Source organism: Colletotrichum higginsianum, chromosome 8 (assembly GCF_001672515.1).
Source record: "Colletotrichum higginsianum IMI 349063 chromosome 8, whole genome shotgun sequence".
Lineage (NCBI taxonomy): Eukaryota > Fungi > Ascomycota > Sordariomycetes > Glomerellales > Glomerellaceae > Colletotrichum > Colletotrichum higginsianum.
In genome coordinates this window covers 1,485,256-1,503,932 of record NC_030960.1, presented here as the reverse complement: position 1 = coordinate 1,503,932, position 18,677 = coordinate 1,485,256, and the positions used below count along the sequence as shown (strand labels likewise).

General features: G+C 54.9%; 6 protein-coding genes across 6 annotated transcripts; 3 read left to right on the top strand and 3 right to left on the bottom strand.

Annotated features, from left to right (window-relative positions):
• Positions 1–3,691: 3,691 nt before the first annotated feature.
• CH63R_11410 (Duf221 domain protein) lies at positions 3,692–6,800 on the top strand (the record flags this gene model as incomplete). Its single annotated transcript, XM_018306384.1, has 3 exons — positions 3,692–3,751; positions 3,820–4,362; positions 4,416–6,800. 3 exons carry the CDS (start codon positions 3,692–3,694, stop codon positions 6,798–6,800), a joined length of 2,988 nt encoding a protein of 995 aa, XP_018153225.1.
• Positions 6,801–7,825: 1,025 nt separating this feature from the next.
• Positions 7,826–9,608, top strand: CH63R_11409 (Methyltransferase domain-containing protein; the record flags this gene model as incomplete). Its single annotated transcript, XM_018306383.1, has 8 exons — positions 7,826–7,942; positions 8,011–8,040; positions 8,125–8,218; positions 8,295–8,563; positions 8,628–8,665; positions 8,770–8,907; positions 8,985–9,404; positions 9,548–9,608. The coding sequence occupies 8 exons, from the start codon at positions 7,826–7,828 to the stop codon at positions 9,606–9,608; spliced, it is 1,167 nt and encodes a 388-aa protein (XP_018153224.1).
• Positions 9,609–10,737: 1,129 nt separating this feature from the next.
• CH63R_11408 (Kelch-like protein 30) lies at positions 10,738–11,506 on the top strand (the record flags this gene model as incomplete). The annotated part of the gene is made up of 2 exons (XM_018306382.1): positions 10,738–10,808; positions 10,864–11,506. 2 exons carry the CDS (start codon positions 10,738–10,740, stop codon positions 11,504–11,506), a joined length of 714 nt encoding a protein of 237 aa, XP_018153223.1.
• Positions 11,507–11,927: 421 nt separating this feature from the next.
• On the bottom strand, positions 11,928–13,255 carry CH63R_11407 (Kelch-like protein 30; the record flags this gene model as incomplete). Its single annotated transcript, XM_018306381.1, has 2 exons — positions 11,928–13,098; positions 13,173–13,255. The coding sequence occupies 2 exons, from the start codon at positions 13,253–13,255 to the stop codon at positions 11,928–11,930; spliced, it is 1,254 nt and encodes a 417-aa protein (XP_018153222.1).
• Positions 13,256–13,724: 469 nt separating this feature from the next.
• On the bottom strand, positions 13,725–15,793 carry CH63R_11406 (Fungal specific transcription factor; the record flags this gene model as incomplete). Its single annotated transcript, XM_018306380.1, has 4 exons — positions 13,725–14,070; positions 14,163–15,467; positions 15,537–15,667; positions 15,755–15,793. The coding sequence occupies 4 exons, from the start codon at positions 15,791–15,793 to the stop codon at positions 13,725–13,727; spliced, it is 1,821 nt and encodes a 606-aa protein (XP_018153221.1).
• Positions 15,794–17,229: 1,436 nt separating this feature from the next.
• Positions 17,230–17,752, bottom strand: CH63R_11405 (Chaperone protein; the record flags this gene model as incomplete). Its single annotated transcript, XM_018306379.1, is given in 2 exon segments — positions 17,230–17,306; positions 17,320–17,752. 2 exon segments carry the CDS (start codon positions 17,750–17,752, stop codon positions 17,230–17,232), a joined length of 510 nt encoding a protein of 169 aa, XP_018153220.1.
• Between the last annotated feature and the right edge of the window lie 925 nt (positions 17,753–18,677).

Below are 18,677 nucleotides of genomic sequence, written 5' to 3'. Positions count from 1 at the left end.
ATGTGCAATAGGCCCAAGAGGAGAGAGAGGGAGAGAGTTTGGCGATGTGGGATCGACAGATCAAAGAGGTGGGCGATGACGTCTTTCGGGGACCCAGTGGCCGCTGGGCTTGTTCGGTCCAGACCGTGACAGAATCTGAGGGGCGGAGGAGGTCCCACCAACCGCGTCACTGAGGGGCGAGGGCCAAGGGTTCGCCGATCATCATCGAGAACCACGCCATGAGCAGCGAAGCCCTCGATAGCGCAGAAGACGCATTGCGTGCTTTTCTCGTCGGATACCTCTTGAAGCGCAGTGTACCTGAATTGAGTGTCGGCCGGGTCGGGAATGCGGATGGAAAGAGTCGGAGCTTCACTAGCTGAATAGGGGGGCCATGCGCGATGAGAAACAAGATGTTTATCCGAGCGAACCCCACCTCGAGCGAGTCGTGATGAATGCAACATCCGGATGGGAAAGTCCCAAAGACGGCAAGAGGAGGGGGAAAAAGCACGCATAGGCGCTAAGCGGTATCGAGAGCTAGCAGTCGTGAACGCCATAAACGGGGATGGCGGCGACGGCTTGACGGGCGTGGTAAGCCACGAGGAAGGGCTGGGGAATTTGAAAGGGAAGACAGAGAAATGCCCATCGCCTGGACTGTGACGTAAGGGCGCGAAACGGGCCGGTTCTCTCTGGTGGCCCCTACACCATTCCGTTTCCGTGTGTTCTGGGGGTTTCCTTAGGGGTATGTTAGTTAGTTCCTTTTGGGGTGGACGGGGCTGCGTATTCTGGAATGTGGGAGGGGTTCTTTCCAAGTGGGATGTATCACCGGGTGTGAGCGGCAGCGTGGGCGAGTTGGGACGAGGACGAGCTGGTTCGCGGTTACTACGGGAAAATGAAATGCTTGTTTTCAACCCTCGCGAGCCTGTACAGCGCATTCGAGGGGGGTCCCAACCAGCGTGGCTAAGTGTTTGTGGGCCAGTTTACAGCCAGCTAGCAAAATACTCGCCTTCTATGAACGCGGGCAGGCGACCCCTCGCGTCCACGATCGATTGCTGTGGGTGGCAGTGGCCTATGCATTGAGTTTGATCCGTTCGGCTGCTGCTCGAATATCCTCGGATACCGGACTGTCTATTTGTCTGGTGTGCCCGTTGTACGAAGTACATACCTGTACAACTTGCCCTCTCCACAAAAGCCCTTCCTCCAAATTCCCAAGGTTCCCCTTATGAAGGACTCCTTCCCCTCAATGCACAGCCCTGTTACGGCTCTGTACCTAGGGTCCTCCTCCCCCCCCCCGAGCCCTGGGAAGCGTAAGGTCTTTCGTTCGGTATTTGGTTCTTGCGGGGAGGAGTGACCCCCTTTTTACTCAACTAACTTGACACCACCCCGGCGCAAGATGTCGCTTGACAATGCGGCGAGATGAGAGAGTTGAAGGGCCCTGGCCGAGGTGCCGCTCTTCCGTGTAGTGAAGTGATGTGGTGCTCAACAAAGAGGAAGAAAAAAAAGGTGAACTTGACGGCGGCATCTCCAAAATCTAGGGGGCAGACTGCAGCAACAGACTTTTTCCCTCATGTGGAATGATGGCATTTTCGCCTCTGCGGTGGCACACGCACGCGAGCAGCTAGAACGCTTCCTCCCAAGGTGCAGCATATCTCTGGTCTTGTTCTGGAAGAAGAACAAACTGGGCTTCGATGTTGTCCGCCCGCCTCGTATTCATCGACCCCAACGCCATGCCATTCTCAGCAGAGCGCAGGACCTTATGCGGTCTAGGACTCTTTTTTTTTTTTTTTTTTTCAATAAGGGGGAGGGACGCTCCCCAGGTTGCGTCCCTTTTGTGCAGACTGCTGACGATGTGGGTGAGTGGGTGAGGGTACCGGCAGCACAATGCCGGCCCACTTAGGGAGTCAAAAATAGACACAGCCACAGCGAACGGCGGCCCCGCCGAAGGTGCACACTAGGTATCTACCAAAGGCACACATACTTGAGGGAATAGGCAGTATGTAAGGGAGGCGGTCCATGCTCCATTCAGCACCTCAAGTTGACCCGAGCTTGGTTGGATGCCAGTGAAAGTCTGCCAGAGAAATCGTAAGAAGAGAGAGGCCAGAGTCGGATTGGTGGAGCCGTACTGTTGTCTCTTGGGATGGCAGTCGTTGTTTGTTTTGCCAAACTGCCTAATCAGGCCGTCTGATGTCCGGCGTCGTATGTGATTCCGTCCACGAGACTGGAGGACCCTGACACGCACCGGCCGATGACTACCTACAAAATCAATCTTGGGGAGGCATTCGTACCCTACCTTATATCAAGTAAAGCTCAGGTTGTTCTTCTCGGGCCTTGCACTTTCAACGCGCGTTGCGGCGTTCCTGCAGCTATTGGTGGATTGAGACATGCAGGCAGACAGACAACATGAAGGAGCAGAAAATTCTCTGCGCCGACGAAAGATGCTGGCAGCATAACTCATGCGGTTCATCATTCAGCCATTCTGCAACGCTATATCGAGATTACCCAAGGGAGGGAGAGAGAGGCGAGCAGTGATTGAGTGAGCAATCACGCTTGAGCGAGAAAGGTAAATGACCTGAGCAGCAGGTACACAAAGGTACCTGCCTATCCATCAACAGCACTGCTCATCCTGGTAATGGTGGGTCGGATTCCCATATAGTGGATCACGCTTCCTCGAATCCCATTAGCGCAAGAATTGGTAGTGCCCTGCGGCGAGCCAATCCCCTCTGCCGGGATCTCTTACGCGTGCTCAGTTCACTTGTTTTTATTCCATTTTTATTTTTTTATGTCTTTCTAGGTAGTGGAGTTATGGTTTTTTCTCAGTCGCCCGACGGGGACCGAGAACAGCAAATGGCCCGGTGTCAAGCACGCTGCACCCTCCTCTCCAGCGATACACCCGGATATCGGCGCATCCAAAGGACTGGGATGTGCCAGGAGTGACATACGCAATCCTCTCCCAGGTATCCTATCCTGTCCTATCTCGTGCTTCCCTCTGAATCCCTCTCCTCCTCATTCGCCCTCTCCGTACCCTATCGTCCCCTACCGTCCCCTACCGCCGCTCTGCCACATTATCCCGTACCTTACCTCATCTCACTTCACCTTGAGGACCAACCTGAACTTCACACCTTTCAACACTCGTTTGAGATCCCTCCCATCCTTCTTTTGTCCCAACTGCTCCCCCCTCCACCTCCCAGCGATCTCGCCGACCTTCTGCCAGTCGTTCGTTTTCTTCGTTCGTCCCCTCTACTTTCCTCTCGACGACATCTGCAGCTCCACTGTCTCCCAACCCGAACCGCGCGCTCCGGGAACATCGACGCTCCTCTCGAGATTATAGAACGAACACCCGACGGTCCATAGGCCTTCCCCCGACTCTCGTTGCGGCACCTCGCGCCATTGAATTGTCATTCAGACTCTTTTTACGCCCCGGCCGGTCTTTGTGCGCCCGCCATCGCCCCTACGAAAAGCCAAAACGAAACGTCCTCTGACTTGCGACGTCAAGGGAATTTTACAGAAATACATTCGGCGAGCTTCGTGGCACTTCCCCTCCAGGAACCTTGCGATCCTTTGATCTGCATTCCTCCTTTCTAAACCGCCGCTGCTCGATCAAATCCCTTTTGCAAGATAACATCGCCAACGGGGATCTCCGTCATCGCCTTCTCCGCCCAAGGCACATAGAGACGCATCTCAACCCCCACGCCCCAAGGGGGCACCGACTGCCAAAATGAGCCAAGATGCCGGCAAACAGCTGTTGGACTTGATAAAGAATCCCTACAGTGAACAGGTAGACGAGCAGCTCCCCCCGACCGCCGGTTGTTCTGCAATGTCCTGCGGATACTGACTGCCAAACAGCTGCAAAAGAACTCCGTCTGGGCCGCCTTGGCCACTTCTCTCGGCGTCACCGTCGCCATTGCCCTGACCTTCTCCTTTCTTCGACCCTACAACCAGTCCGTCTACGCGCCCAAGCTCAAACACGCCGATGAGAGAAATGCCCCTCCGCCGATAGGCAAGAAGATCTGGTCATGGATCCCGCCGCTGTGGAAAACGACCGAGACGGAACTGGTTCATCATGTCGGCATGGACGCTACCCTCTTCCTGCGTTTCGTCCGCATGTGCGTCTACATGTTCAGCACCATCTCTGTCTTCTGCATCGCCATCTTGATCCCCACCTATCTGTCCAACCGCGCTCAGGACATTGACGGTAGCTGGCTCGATGCCATCACACCCATAGCCGTATGGGGCGATGCGTACTGGGCCCAGGTTGCCGTCGCCTACATGATCACCTTCACTGTCATGGGCTTCCTGTGGTGGAACTACCGCAAGGTTTTGCTGCTCCGCCGCAAGTACTTTGAGAGCGAAGAGTACCAGAACAGTTTGCACGCGCGGACGTTGATGGTGAGTAGCGCTGGATCGATGGCCGTTCTTGAGTCGGAACTGACCCTTAGTAGCTGTACGATATTCCCAAGGACAGATGTTCGGACGAGGGCATTGCGAGAATCATCGATGAAGTCGTGCCCGCTTCTTCCTTCTCCCGCACTGCCATTGCCCGAAACGTCAAGGACCTTCCAAAGTTGATCGAGCAGCACAATCAGACGGTCCGCAAGCTGGAACAAGTGCTGGCCAAGTACATGAAGAAGCCCGACCAGCTCCCGGCAGCCCGTCCAATGTGCAAGCCCTCCAAGAAGGACCCCTCGTTCGCCACGTATCCCAAGGGTCAAAAGGTCGACGCCATCGAGTACCTGACGCAGCGGATCAAGGAGTTGGAGATCGAAATCAAGGAAGTCCGGCTCAGCGTCGACAAGCGGAGCACCATGCCCTACGGGTTCGCCAGCTATTCCGACATCGCCGAGGCTCACAACATCGCCTACGCCAGCCGCAAGAAGCACCCGCATGGCGCAACCATCACCCTTGCCCCGCGCCCGAACGACATCATCTGGGACAACCTGCCCCTCAGCCCCTCGGTCCGCCGGTGGAGACGTATTGTCAACAACCTTTGGATCGCGCTGCTCACTTTCGTGTGGATTGCGCCCAACGCCTTGATCGCCATCTTCCTCATCAATTTGAACAACCTTGGCAATGTGTGGAAGGCGTTTCGGATCGAGCTTGCACGGGACCCGAATTGGTGGGCTATCGTCCAGGGTATCGCGTCCCCTGCGCTAATGTCGCTTGTCTATCTCGTCCTTCCCATGATCTTCCGTCGCCTGTCTATGAAAGCCGGTGACCAGACCAAGACGGGTCGCGAGCGTCACGTCATGGCCAAGCTCTACGCTTTCTTCGTCTTCAACAATCTCATCGTCTTCTCGCTCTTCAGCGCTATATGGTCCTTTGTGTCCGCCGTCGTGTCCGAAACAAACGAAAATAGCACCGACGCCTGGCAAGCCATCATCGACCAGAACCTTGCGACCACACTCTTTACGGCCTTGTGCAAAGTCAGCCCTTTCTGGGTCACCTGGCTCCTCCAGCGCAACCTTGGCGCCGCTATTGATCTCGCCCAGCTCTGGACCCTCATCTACAGCTTCTTTGTGAGAAAGTTCTCGAGCCCGACGCCCCGAGAGCTGATTGAGCTCACAGCGCCGCCTTCGTTCGAATACGCCATGTACTACAACTATTTCCTCTTTTATGCGACGGTCGCTCTGGGCTTCTCTGGCATCCAGCCTTTAGTCCTGCCGGCTGCCACGTTGTACTACGGAATCGACTATTGGCTCAAGAAGTATTTGCTGCTCTACATTTTCGTCACCAAGACGGAGTCGGGAGGCATGTTCTGGCGTGTTCTCTTCAACCGCATGCTGTTTGCCGTCTTCCTGTCGAACTGTGTCTTTTTCCTCAGCGCCTGGGCTCGAGCCGACTGGGCCTACCATAGCCAGGCCTTGGCCATTGCCCCTCTGCCCGTTCTCCTGATCGTCTTCAAGGTCGTCTGCTCCAAAGTGTTTGACGATAAAATTCACTACGTCTCGACGACCAACGTTGCCAAACACCCCGAGGCTGGCATGCAGAAGGAGGCGCGCCTGCGCAGCGAGCGCTTGGCATCGCGTTTCGGCCACCCTGCGTTATACAAGCCGCTCATCACGCCCATGGTGCACCAAAAGGCGCAACCTTACCTGCACATCGTTTACAAAGGTCGTCTCTCGGACGGACGTGAGGTGAACGCCGGCGACATGATGAGCGTCTCGGGCTACTCGGACACGTATGCAATGGATCCCATGAACTCGGGCAAACCCGGCAAGTCCGCGAATGTGCCCGGCTTCGAGTTCGTCTCGGAGTCGAACCTCGATTTCGAATTTTACAAGAACAGAGCAGAGTTCGCAGATGAGCATGGTCAGGGAGATCTATTCGGCCGTGACCCTGACATCATGCGTCCGGGCACGCCCGGATCCATGTCCGACTTCGGCTCCCGCCCCGGAACCCCTACCGGTGCCCCTTTGCAGGGCGGCATGACCGGTCAGCAGCGGCGCGATGTCTCTGGCCAGTCCGGATTCTCGGCCTACCGTCCTACCCCGCCTTCCGGCTACATGTCCCCCGTCGGCAGTGGACAGCAGTCCCCGACGAGACTGGGCTCACCACAGGCCGGCTTCGCTCAACAGGCGACCATGGGTGACCGGTCGCGCAGCCCATTGTACAACATCAACAGCAACGGGAGCGACACGGCGCTCGTTCGCAATGCCGCAGGCATGCCCATAAGCGCGCCGACGCCGGGCCCTACCGTGGGTGTGCTGGGCGGCGGACCGAGGGGGTATAGTGGACTCCCGCAGGCCGACGCAGACACGTTCGACCAGGACCCGACCCAGTACGACTACTTCCGCGGGTCGAGACGCCCCCCCAACGACGGGTGGTGAGATGACAGAATAACGTGATGACGGGCTTTTCCTTTGTGAGCGAAAACGGAGCGAAGGGTCGATTCGCGCGGTTCGGCATCTGGTCTCCGTGTGAGTGATTGCATTGCATTCGGCGTTGATTTGCGAGGACAAGGAGTTGGATTTGGGATGGAAATGTTCCGCAAGGGATGCAGATGTCGTCCCCTGGAGAGCATCATCGGACCCTCGACGTTCTTTACTCCATATATCAAAATGGTAATGATCAAAGAGACGAGACATAGACTGAACATTGCATGGGGCTTTGCAACGCCCCCTTCACCAACCCTCCCGGCACGACGCCGGCGGGAATGGATTATAGATTTAATGAGTAACTCCTTCGAAGTCATCAAGATTGCGCTGGTATTCTTCCGGCACGGACGTACGAGAGTATCCCCGTTTGAAGATCCCCGCCCCCACGAAAGTTTCAAGTCTCGAAAGAGGGGAGTATAGGAGTGACATATTGTTGATGAGCTTCGAACTAGTTGGAGTACCCGGTGATGGCTGTGCAAATGACATCCAACAGGCCATCTATATTCTATGTATAGGATGGTTGTCAAAGTCTAATAGACCCCCGTCGACTAGGCAGACTTCCCTCACAATAGGTTGACCAACTCGGATGGCCCACATCACACCACTTTAGGGACCAGCTTCCGGAAGGCCCGCTATAGCCGCCCGTTCACCTGTCACCTGCGCGGCATCTCAGTTGACTTTCTTGGCGAAATTGTCGCTTTCGCAGGGGTCACGTACAATCAAACCGCAGCGAACAGGCCCCAAAAGGTATCTCCAGCGGAGAAGCGGGGGTAAACGAAGCCAACCAGAGGGGACCGAGCCACCAAAGAGGGTCATATTGCCGACAACGGGGGAGAAGAAATAGGAACAGGGTCCGATTCCCACCTTGTTTATAGTCAAAGGCGTTCGTGGGCGATGGGCCTCCGCAGCGGCCTCACCTTCAACTCCCTCCCCGTCAACACTCCAAGGTACCGAGGCGCCACTGAGTTATACGCAAGATGTCTGATGACAACGCTACGGCACCCACCGGGACGGGAGACGATGTAACCCCTGTGACCGCCCCAGCCTCTCACGCCGTTGCGGGTGACAACGACGACATTCTCGCGGTCGATGCGGTAAGGGTTTCTCTGAATTCATCACGATGTTACCCGCTGGCTGATTGCTCCCCGAACCCCTTACTCAGGAGACGGAGGATACCTCGTCAATCACCTACGTAAGTTCCAGGAATCCATCAGTTTCTCGTACCAATAGGACAATGACACGGAAACGGAGACCAAAGGACTGACCAAACGCCCAGGGGAGTCTTGCCTCTTCGACAACAAGTGTGACCAGCTCGGTTCTCGGGTATCGACTGGAGAACGGACGGACGTACCATGCCTACAAGGAAGGGAGTGAGTGCGCCAACGTCAACGAGCAGCGGAGGGCTCTTGCAGCACACCGTGCAAACCTTACTCACCTTTGGCACAGAGTACCTGATGCCCAACGATGATAGGGAAATCGACCGATTAGGTATGATCTCCGAGACGTCTAGCGAGAACGTCGATTCCCTCGTGTGCCCGTGGCTGAGAGTACCTACCGCAGACTTGCAACATAACCTGTTCATCCGTACGTTTGATGACCGGCTCGGGACGGCGCCGCCCAATGACCCTGGGGCGAATGTCGGACGGGTCCTGGATGTCGGAACGGGCTCGGGTTCCTGGGCCATCGATTTCGGCGATGAGCATCCCGAGGCTGAAGTGAGCGCCGAGGCGGGATGTTCCCTTGTCTAGGTGAGGTTGGGCACTGACTTTTCGACAATAGGTCATTGGCGTTGATTTGTCCGCCGTTCAGATCACAATGTATGCCGCTTTCCACATTTCCAAACGTCATCCTGTGACAAACGCCATTTACTCATCTTTCCGATTCGTTCTATTAATATGTGAGGTTGACGTGCTGCTCACAGGGTGCCGCCCAATGTGAGGTTCGAAATCGACGACATCGAGGAGCCCTGGACCTTTTCGCGGCCCTTTGACTACATTCACAGCCGAGCGATGACGGGGAGCATCGCGAACTGGAGGAAGTACATCCAGAGCTGCTACGAGTCAGTCGCGCCACCCCCCCCCCCCCCCTCTCGCAATCCCCATCGCGAAGCCACCCTATCTGACGGCATGTGCCCAGCAACCTGAAACCCGGGGGCTACCTCGAGCTCAACGACGTCGACGCCTGCCCCGTCTCCGACGACGGCACGCTGGCCGAGAACTCGACCCTCATGAGGGCCGCGCGCCTGTGCCTCGAGGCCATGGCCGCCCTCGGGGCCCCCTACGAGGAGTTCGGCCGGCTCGGGGCCGTCATGCGGGAGGTCGGCTTCGAGGACGTCCGCCTGCAGCGGTTCCGGTGGCCCACGAACGGCTGGCCCCGGGACCCGAAGTACAAGGAGCTCGGGTACTGGAACTACGAAAACCTCGCGCCCAACTTCGAGGCGTTCCTGATGGTGCCCCTGACGCGGGCCCTGGGCTGGACGCGGGAGGAGGTCCTCATCCTCGCCATGGAGGTCCGCAAGGACCTGGGGAACAGGAACATCCACGCCTACTACAACATGTGAGAGGCTCCCCCGACTCCCATCGGAAAATAACGCCCCCTTTTGTTCTCTTCTTCTTTTCAAAATTTCTCTCTTCGTGTTCTCTTTCCCACGCCCCTTATCCACCCTACTCCTTCTTCTCCGTCATACTGACTAAGGATAGCTGGTCCATCTATGGAAGAAAACCTTCCGCTGCCACGGCTACTCAGACAGCCGCCGCATGAGTGTGCCAAGGTCGATAGAGATACCACTGCGAATAGTAATGCGGGGAGCTCATCCAAGAAGCTAGAAGCATTCGCAGGGAAAGCAAGTTGTATCCTGGGAACCCTTATCCGTTTCTTTGTAAGGCATACGCCGACCCATAATCCGGAACCGGGATCCCTAGCGTGTACAGTGAAAAAAGATGCCGCTCTTCAGGAACCCGGTTTCCTGACTTCTTGCTCGCAGGCGTCACCCACCTACCAAGTCCAGTAAGGGCTTAAAGTCGGAACCACGGCAACGAGCATGCAAACCACCATCAATAATGACGGGTGTTCCTGTCGCCAGTATCTTTGTTCTCATCCATTCGCTTGAGGAGTTGGGTTGGGGGTGGTGTGCTGGGCAAAGCTGGGCAGGGTAGGATAAGGCATACCCTGTGCCGCACCTCAGACCGATTTCTCAGCTATCGGTCATGGGTCACGACTATGTGCGCGTTGGTTCTCGCATCAACGACGGGAGATTAGACAGCAATAATGGACACCATCGGATTCGGGATCTCTTGTGGGTTGTTTCGCGCAAAGGTACAACGGCGCCAGAAGGCCGTCGAGTATATCCCGGCAACCCCTATCATCCTACCATTCATAGCTGCTTGCAAGTTGACGAGTCCGCAAACATGATGCACATCGGCGATGGCAGCGAGACAGAAGTGAAAAGAGGCACTCTCACTCTCCTCTCACATGGTTGTCGCATTCTCTTTCTAGCCCCGAGTCTGGATGTTGGCAAACAGCTCCCCCTTCAGACAACCGCCGTCTTTGAAGTAAAAAGCCTCAAGTCTTGAAGATTCTTTGCAGATTTGAAGGATTAGAGGCGAGCATGCTATGCAGACTACAGACTGCTGCGGTTTCGACCTCAACGACTGCCCCACGTGTCTGAAGGTTCTACGGTCCCAAGGAACAGCCATCAATCCTAAGCTCGGAAAGACCTTGTGGGATCGCACCTTTTTTATAAGTATCTCTAGCCCTCAGGTAAAGATTAAAGGATTAGAGATGGACAGTCAGTGCAACCACCGATGTAACCAAATCTTCTAGTTGATCGGTTCGCTGCTGCATTAAATCCTTCCCATCGAGAAACACCGCCTCGTCACTTTCTCAGACCATGGAGGGTACGAACAGCAACGGAAGCGGGGGGCAGAAGGTGGAGGAACCCTTCGGCTGGCTGGAAATCCTGTAATATCCTACTCCGCTCACGACCGCCAGCACACCACCACTGACAGAGACGCAGGGAGCCCCAGAGGATCATCACCCTTAAGACCGGCGGCCGGGAGTTCCTGGTCCACGAGAACATCCTGACGCGCAGCTCGCACTACTTCCGAAAGTGCCTCCTCAACAGCCCGCAGTTCGTCGAGGCGCGCACCGGCATCATCGCCTTCGACGACGTCGACCCGGTGGCCCTGAGACACTACATCAACTTTGCGTACCACCAGAGCTTCTTCTCCGGCCCTGGCATCCCGAAATCGCACCGCCAGCCCGGCGGATGCGTCGCGAACCTGGCCAGGGTCTACCGGCTGTGCGACAGGTTCCTCGACGCGGCGCTGCAGCGGGACGTGGGGAATACTCTGGCGTTCGTCCTCGATCACAGAACGCCGCCGCCGCCGCCGCCCGGTCAGAAGGCGCCGGACCTGGGGATGTGGATCGCCGACTACGCCGAGGGCTACGAGATGCTTGACTCCGGGGACGGCGGGCAGCAGTTTTTGCGGGAGAAGCTGCTCGGCTCGTTCTGCAAGCACTTCCCGCTGTCCCAGTTCCGGGAGCACTCCGAGGCGGTCGCCCACCATCATCAGTTCAGCTTCGAGCTGAGTCGGCGGTTTGCGGATATGCTCCATGCGCAAGCGGATACGATTCAGAGATTAAACAGAAAGCGGTAACGGACTTACATATGATATGGGGAGATGGGTTGAACCGGGGTCCAGCAAGTCTTCCAATCTGTGTCCGTTTGTTACTTGTTGAAGGGTCTGAGGTTTGCTAATGCTCAGAGTTTGTAGACCATTTTAGCCAAAGTAGGTATAGCATGACTGGTATGAAGGAGTTGGTTTGCCGAAAATGCGTTGTTCACTACGGACAGTAAGAAGGAACCTGATCATAGGAATATTTGATCTTTAAAAGCTCGTAGACCCTCCTCTGACCAACATGTGTTCATCATTGGTGAAACCTTCCTGCAGAACCACGACATTGATGGCTATTCCTGTTTCCCACACCCCTCAGTTTCAGTGTGTTCGTGCACTAATTTGATATGAAATTGACTATTTTCTGCAAAAACAAAAGTAGAGTTTTGAAGTTGATTGCTCACTAGTCGCTGTCACCGCCATCACTGTAGCCATCATCGCTGTAATCGCCGTCGCTGCAACCGCCGTCGCTGCAGTAGCCCCCGCCGTCATCGTCGTGGCCGTTGCCGTCACAATCATAGCCATATTCGCTGGCGACGTCGGTTTCATCGTAAGCTCCCACAATACCATCACCATCTTCCTGTCCGCCTACATCGTCATGGTTAAGTTCCCCGTCATCATCATGATCATAACTAAAGTCATGTCCGCTGCCATCGGGGTCGCCTTGTCCCACGTTGCCGCCATCATAGTCATCGTCGTCGTCACTGCTGTCGTCTGGGTAAGAATACGAGGGCATGACTGACATGTGGCTCGTTTTGTTATAAAGACGGCTGATCTCTGCATTTGTGGTGGCTCGCAGGGTCGCCAACTGACTGCCGCTCGTCTGGTTCTGATATCTGAGCCTCTCCACCTCGCGTGACTGCACTTTGACTTGTGCCTTGAGACTGGACACCTTTTTCGCAAGACAAAATGAGACGGCGCTTAGGAATTCTTTGCTTTCCGAGAGAACGGGAACAATGTCGAAGGCATGCTCGGTCGGTACTTTGTCGCAAAGGATCTCGACCAGTCGGGTTTTCATGAAATTCTGGTCCGCTCTGTCCTTGTCCAAAACGTCGTAGGCATTCCTGAGGACCTTCGTCCACCATATCCTTCCGACCGGTGTCTCCGGATTCATCGTGCGATGCTCTTTTCTTCGGGGCTGGTCGGGATTCGCGAAAGGCTTTTGAAGTGCCCGGGGTCCAGGCAGTTCGACGGAACAACTTCCATGCTCGGCGAAATGAACGATTTCGTTTCCTAGCTCGGAAAGAAGAGATGTGTTCAAGAAACGGTCGGCTATCTGGTACAGCTTGACCACTGCTGCAAGACCTTTTCCGGGCGCGGTGAGGCTATCGTCTTTGAATAAGATCGGTGTCGTGTCGACTCGCTTGCCAGCCGCCCTCAAGTAGACCATATGCAGGTAGAAACCGAAGAGCTCGGGCTCGATATCGTCGAACACAATTGTCGAGGTGCGAGCCTCGACGAAGGCAGGGTTCGTGAGACAGGCCCTGAAGTATTCCGAGTCTTTGACGAGGATAGATTTGCGGAAGGAGAATGACTTATCGCCGCACTTGAGTTTGACTAACTCTTTTGGTTTCCTAAAGAATTCAATACGTGATCAGTGCTGGTACATGATGGGTATCACCAGGTACCTTAGGGTCGATACACTTACGGTGCCAGGAAGAACCAGGCCGCAGCATCCTTGCTGGCTGCGGTGCCATGGCTGCCTTGAGGTCCGCTTTCAATGTTTCTCATTGCGGAGGAACTCGACTGTGTGATAGTGGGCGATGGTGGCGGGAGGAGGCGGGAGGGGGAAGTTGGAGGTGGAGGAGATGAGGAGTGTGATGCGGGGGGCAAACAAGCCAATCTGTTCCATGCCTGTTTGACCCAAAAAACGGGAAGGAGGCAGAATCACATGACGCAAACTCAAACGGAACATGGCAGGAAGCTGAAGGCAACCAAAGGAAGGCACATTTTGGACCACCACTGCCTTTCACGGAAGGTGAGGGCAACGTCCGGATGCGGAAGTACCTGTGGGATAGAGGCTGTAAGGCTCTCTCTTCATTACCGCAATCACCCCGGGTATTACACATGACAGAACCCAGCATACCTAAATGAGAAAGCGACAGTTATTACACATCTAAAGATAACTGGGGTGGATATAGTAAACGAGGGATGTGCAGCCAAGAAAGATGGTGAGACAAACTTCAAGAGGACAGCAGCCTCATGTTGCTGTGCCATAATTTTGTGATGCCCAGAACGTGCTGTCCATCAGGTCCCAACGGCCGGCATCGAGAGGATCCTCGTCACCGAACTCCAGCCCCGGTGGATTGAAGAAGTCGTTTGTAGATTGCAAAGTGACTGCAAGGCGTGTCTTCTCGCTCAGCTCCTTACAGGCGCCATGGATCCGCTTCAACCTGTCATCGTCCGTGGCCTTGATAAGGCGCTCAAGGAGGAGAAGCGCCGAGTCGACGTTGCTCTGGTCCGTCAGCCGACACGGGTTGTCCGGGCGTGCGAGGTTGTTGACGGTGATGAACATGACGCTCGTAAGATACCCACACGACACTAGCCTGCAAGAAAGGAGTCGAGTCAGCATTAGGACGCCAACCACGCCCCTCTCCCCTGTCCAACGTCATTATGCAGGAAGCGATCGAGGACGTACCACGTAAGGGCAGAGTCGTTCTCTGGCGTCGCCGCGTAGAGCTCCATACACGTCCGCGCCTGCGCGACCAGTTTGTCCCAGCAGCTCGGAAGCCGAGCAGCCAAGTCGGACCGCACGGCGAGCGTCTGCCCCTTGCTACAGTTGAGGACCTCCTGCATCCACTCCATGTGGTGCGAGTCCGTGTGGTGCGTCGTCGCGACGAGCTGAAGGTGGGTGTAGTGCATCAGCGAGAGGTACCGGAGGTACTCGGTCGACACCGTCCCGGCCACGAGGTGCGGCTGGAAGTCGGCGGGTATGGCGCTCAGCCAGCTGTCCAGCATCGCCCGGATCCGGAGCGTGTTTTGCCGGCGCTCGTGCTCCGGCAGCTTGAGCGCGCGTACGGACCTGAGCATGTAGTAGAGCTTGCCTTCGATGTGGGCCAGTTGGATGCGGCTGCGGAAGTAGTTGAAGACCTGGCCCGAGAAGCCAAAAATCAGACCGGATCCGTCTGGAGGGTTGACGCTCGGGAGGTCCACGTCGATGTCGCAGTCTTGATGGATCGGCGGCTGCGACGTTCTCATTGCCAGGTCGCGGTCGAGGATATAGGCGACCCAAAACACCCGGGTTCTCTGGAGGACCTCGTCCGGTTCAAAGCTCCCATCATGGGCGTTGGTGTGCAGCTTGAGCGTCTGGGCCAGTCGCAAGGCTGTCGCGATCATGATCGAAGCCGGGCCCTGGTCGGCAGAGCCGTGGAACACCAAGACCAACCCTAAGATAATCTGCAAGACCAACAGACTTGGCTCGTTGATGACTAACCTGTTTAAGACCGATTGAACGTTGTTGATATACCGCTGCATGTTCTGCGTCTCCTCGAAGCTGGAGGCGTACGAATGCCGGCGCGCGAGCGCGAGAACGATATTGACGGCTGCCCACGCGTCCGGTTTGCGGTGTGCAGGATACGCGTACCATCCGCGGAGCATATTCATGAAGGCTTTCTTCTCGAACAACGGCAAGAGCTGGTTCGAATTCTGGAAATAGTCCTCTATTGTTGGGAGAACATGGCGGAGCGGCGGCAGAGTTCTTGAGTTGACCTCTTGTGTGCAGATATTTGAATCTTGGCCTGCTGATGAGGACGCGGGGGAGTTACTGGAAGACGGTCCGGCATGGTGAGCCCATGGTTGATCAACTTCGTAGATCTGAGACTGCAGACTAAGATCAACAGGCTTCACGGCCAGGTTTTGAGCAACCTGTGCCAGGGTCTGCGTCTGCTGGTTCTGGCCTTCTAGCTGCGCCAGCCGGGCCTCCAGCATCTCGATCTTCTTGAGACTGCAGCTCGCGTACGTGTTGTCAACTACCACTCTGTAAGTTCCTTACGAAGGATCAAATTCCACTTACTGGTTCGCGTTGCTGGCAGTCGCCCTGCTCGGGCCGGTGTAAGTGCATTCCGAGTTGTACAGCTTGCAGCCCGAACAGCGGGGCTGCGTTGCATCGCATTTGATCTTTTTGTTGTAGCATAGATCACAGGCCTACGCAAGATACGGTGAGCAATTCGTCATCTTCGCACACCCCAGCAAGCTGCAAGGCGAAAGGAGAGGGGACGGGGGGTCGCCCACCTTCCTCTGCCTGACCCTTTTAGGCCTCGATGTCTCCATGAGTTGCAGTGAGTTGTGGGGTCCGGTCGGATTGGGGGCGATAGAGCGGACCTCGATACTGTAGGGCAGGTGTTTAACTTTGTGAAGCAATCGCTTCCGACTACTGTTGCAATTCGGATGACCAAGCGGGTGAGGAGCAAGTGGCTCACGTCACGAAGCTGACAGGAGGTCGTTGGAGGAGTCGCTTGGCCCGCTTATTAATCCACGTATCCACCTTGACTCGATCGAGGAGAGTTCAGAAATCCTCCGGAGGCAATCGAGGAAATCATTACATAATCAATCACATAGGAAAACAACAGCAGCCAACCATGTTTCCAAGCTGAAAAAGGATAACAAAAAGCCAGCGGGACGAGACAGCGAAGCTCTGTGCAGCAAAACAACGAGCCCAGCGACAAAATAAGGCAAAAGACGACGTTGGCCTGATTCGAACAGACGCTCCCGAAGGAACAAGATTTCGAGTCTTGCGCATTAGACCACTCTGCCACAACGCCGAGTCCAATTCACTGGGTTGTGAGATTGGTGGACGGAGAGCTGCAGAAGCAGCCCAAGTTGGGTAAGTCAGATCCCCGAGAATCGCTTAGTTCTGTCTCAGCCGTTGTAAATCTTCTGCACAAATGTCTCTCGGGTCATTATGTATTAAAATATGGCCGCATGTTCACAGTCTTGACGATGACATTTGTGTTGATGAAGACGTGTGGAGCGCCAGTGTGTCCTGTGTCTCGGCGCCGTGGAGTTGGTGTTGACCGTCAATTCCCGGACTGCGATATCCCACTTGATGTCAAGAATTACAGAGATATTTCATGCCGTTGAACGGAACAACAGTATTCAATTGTTTTTCACGCTCGTATATCAGGTGTTAGAGAGACATAAAGATGCAACGAGAAGTTCTAAGCATTGCGCCATGGTAGGCACACTAACTAGGAAGACTTGTCTAACTTGAGTTTGCCTCTGTAATTGGATATCTATTTGTTGGGTATCTAGAGGGGGTTCAAGCCCGACCAACCCGCCACACCGTTTCGAACCGCTTGTGCCAACGAAATTTCCTGTCAATCAGTTTTTTGAGAAATCGCGGGATCTTTCACCCCGATCGAAAAATCTCAAGAGAGAAATTTGACATAGGTTTGTTTTGGGAAGGGAAAAGTCTACACCTACATCGCAACATCATCACCGCGTCAGCCTGCAGGTCAAGCAGACCGTGTCGTTGCAGCTCGAGCAATAGAAGCTGGACGCAAACAACCGGCAGGAGTGGCAGGCGGAGGGCACAAAGGCCCCCAGAGTCGGCCACCAGCCCTGCCAATGATGGTCTTCCCTGGCACAGGTAGGATGCTTCAAAGGGTGCGAGCCTGCGTAATACTCCCTGGGACAGCGGGTCGTCTTTACGAAAGACTCCGGATCCGCCTCTCCATTGACAATGTCCTCCGTCTGTCCGGTATACGTCATCTCTGGCGCATTGTTTGGGACATCGTCTTGAGGGTGCTCCTCTGCGAGCCCTTTAGTTTCTTCATGCCAATCACTGCTGGTCGTACCATTCACAATGACCGTCTCTCGTTTCGCCCTGCGGTCTCTCATCCTGGCCATCAGCTTCTGCGCATAATACAAGTTCTTGTTCTCCGGTGAGCCGCCCTCGCCTCTTGCCGCCGTTTTCTCCGCCGCCGCCTCCCAATCGGTCCACTTGCGGTGCCGGAACCAGCCTGTTCTGGCGTTTGCATAATCTTTGTCATAATCTGCGCGTTCTGGTGCCCGGCTCAACAAGCCATACGCATCCCTCGCCTGCGGTCGGTAGTGTCGTACGAAGCCAGTCAAAATGCCGTCGTGACACACCTTTTGGAGTCGTTCCTCGTCGACTTCTGCGCGGTGCTTGCCCTCTACAATACGATAAACCTTTTCGATTTCATCTCCTGTGGCCGTTTCCACGAGACCTAGATCTCCGTAGTAGTCCATGATCAGAGGGCTTTTCATGGTGAAGGATGATGGTGGGCGGCTTACTAGATAGTTGTCAGAGCTGGGCTTATCAACAACTATGGGGGCAACTTGGGTTATAATCTTCATGCATGAGGCTGTCTTCCACTTATGTATCAGTTACGACATGTTCATCAGGTGTTTTCCCCAAGGTTTTCATCCGACTACTTGCCTTCATAAGACCACGATTGTCCTGGAGCAAAACAAAAACACATTCTGGAACATACGTCTGTGCAAGATTGCAAACCTCTTACATTGAAGCGCTAAACCAGGAGTTTCATGATGCGTGTGGTCTGTTCAAATATTGTCTGCGTTGTTCGAGACCTTGCTACCCACGACAGGATCGAACAATGCGCGACGAATCCAACGGTCTGTTGAGAAAATGCCGCGTTTTTCTAAAGGCACCTCACCCATTGTTCAGCAACTTGTGAAAGAATTTGTTTGCAGTCGCTTTGACTCGGGTTGAAATCCCCATTCATGGCCAGGACGCGCTATAGAAGCAATGATGTCTGGGAGATCTCGGCCGCCATATTATTAGACAACAGCATTGTTCATTGTTCGCCATCATCAAACTAAGAGATCGCCTGCCACAGATTCCTACGCCAAGCACTGCTTATTAAGCAAAAGCCAGTGCTATTCTTGAGGCAATGAATACACACCTGCTGAAGTCCTTGCTGGGCGCCATACGGTGAGCAAAAGGAACGAAAATTTGTAAAAAGATGAACTCTTAATAGCACAACCTGGTTTCGATCCAGGGACCTCTGGGTTATGAGCCCAGCGCTCTACCCCTGAGCTATTGTGCTTGATCTTGTTGTTGACGTTGGTTCCCCGTAATTTACTTATACATGGTGTGGTGGAGCAGATTGTGTGACTCACTCGTGGGTCAGAGATTTCAATTGTGCGGATCCACCAACCAACCAATCGA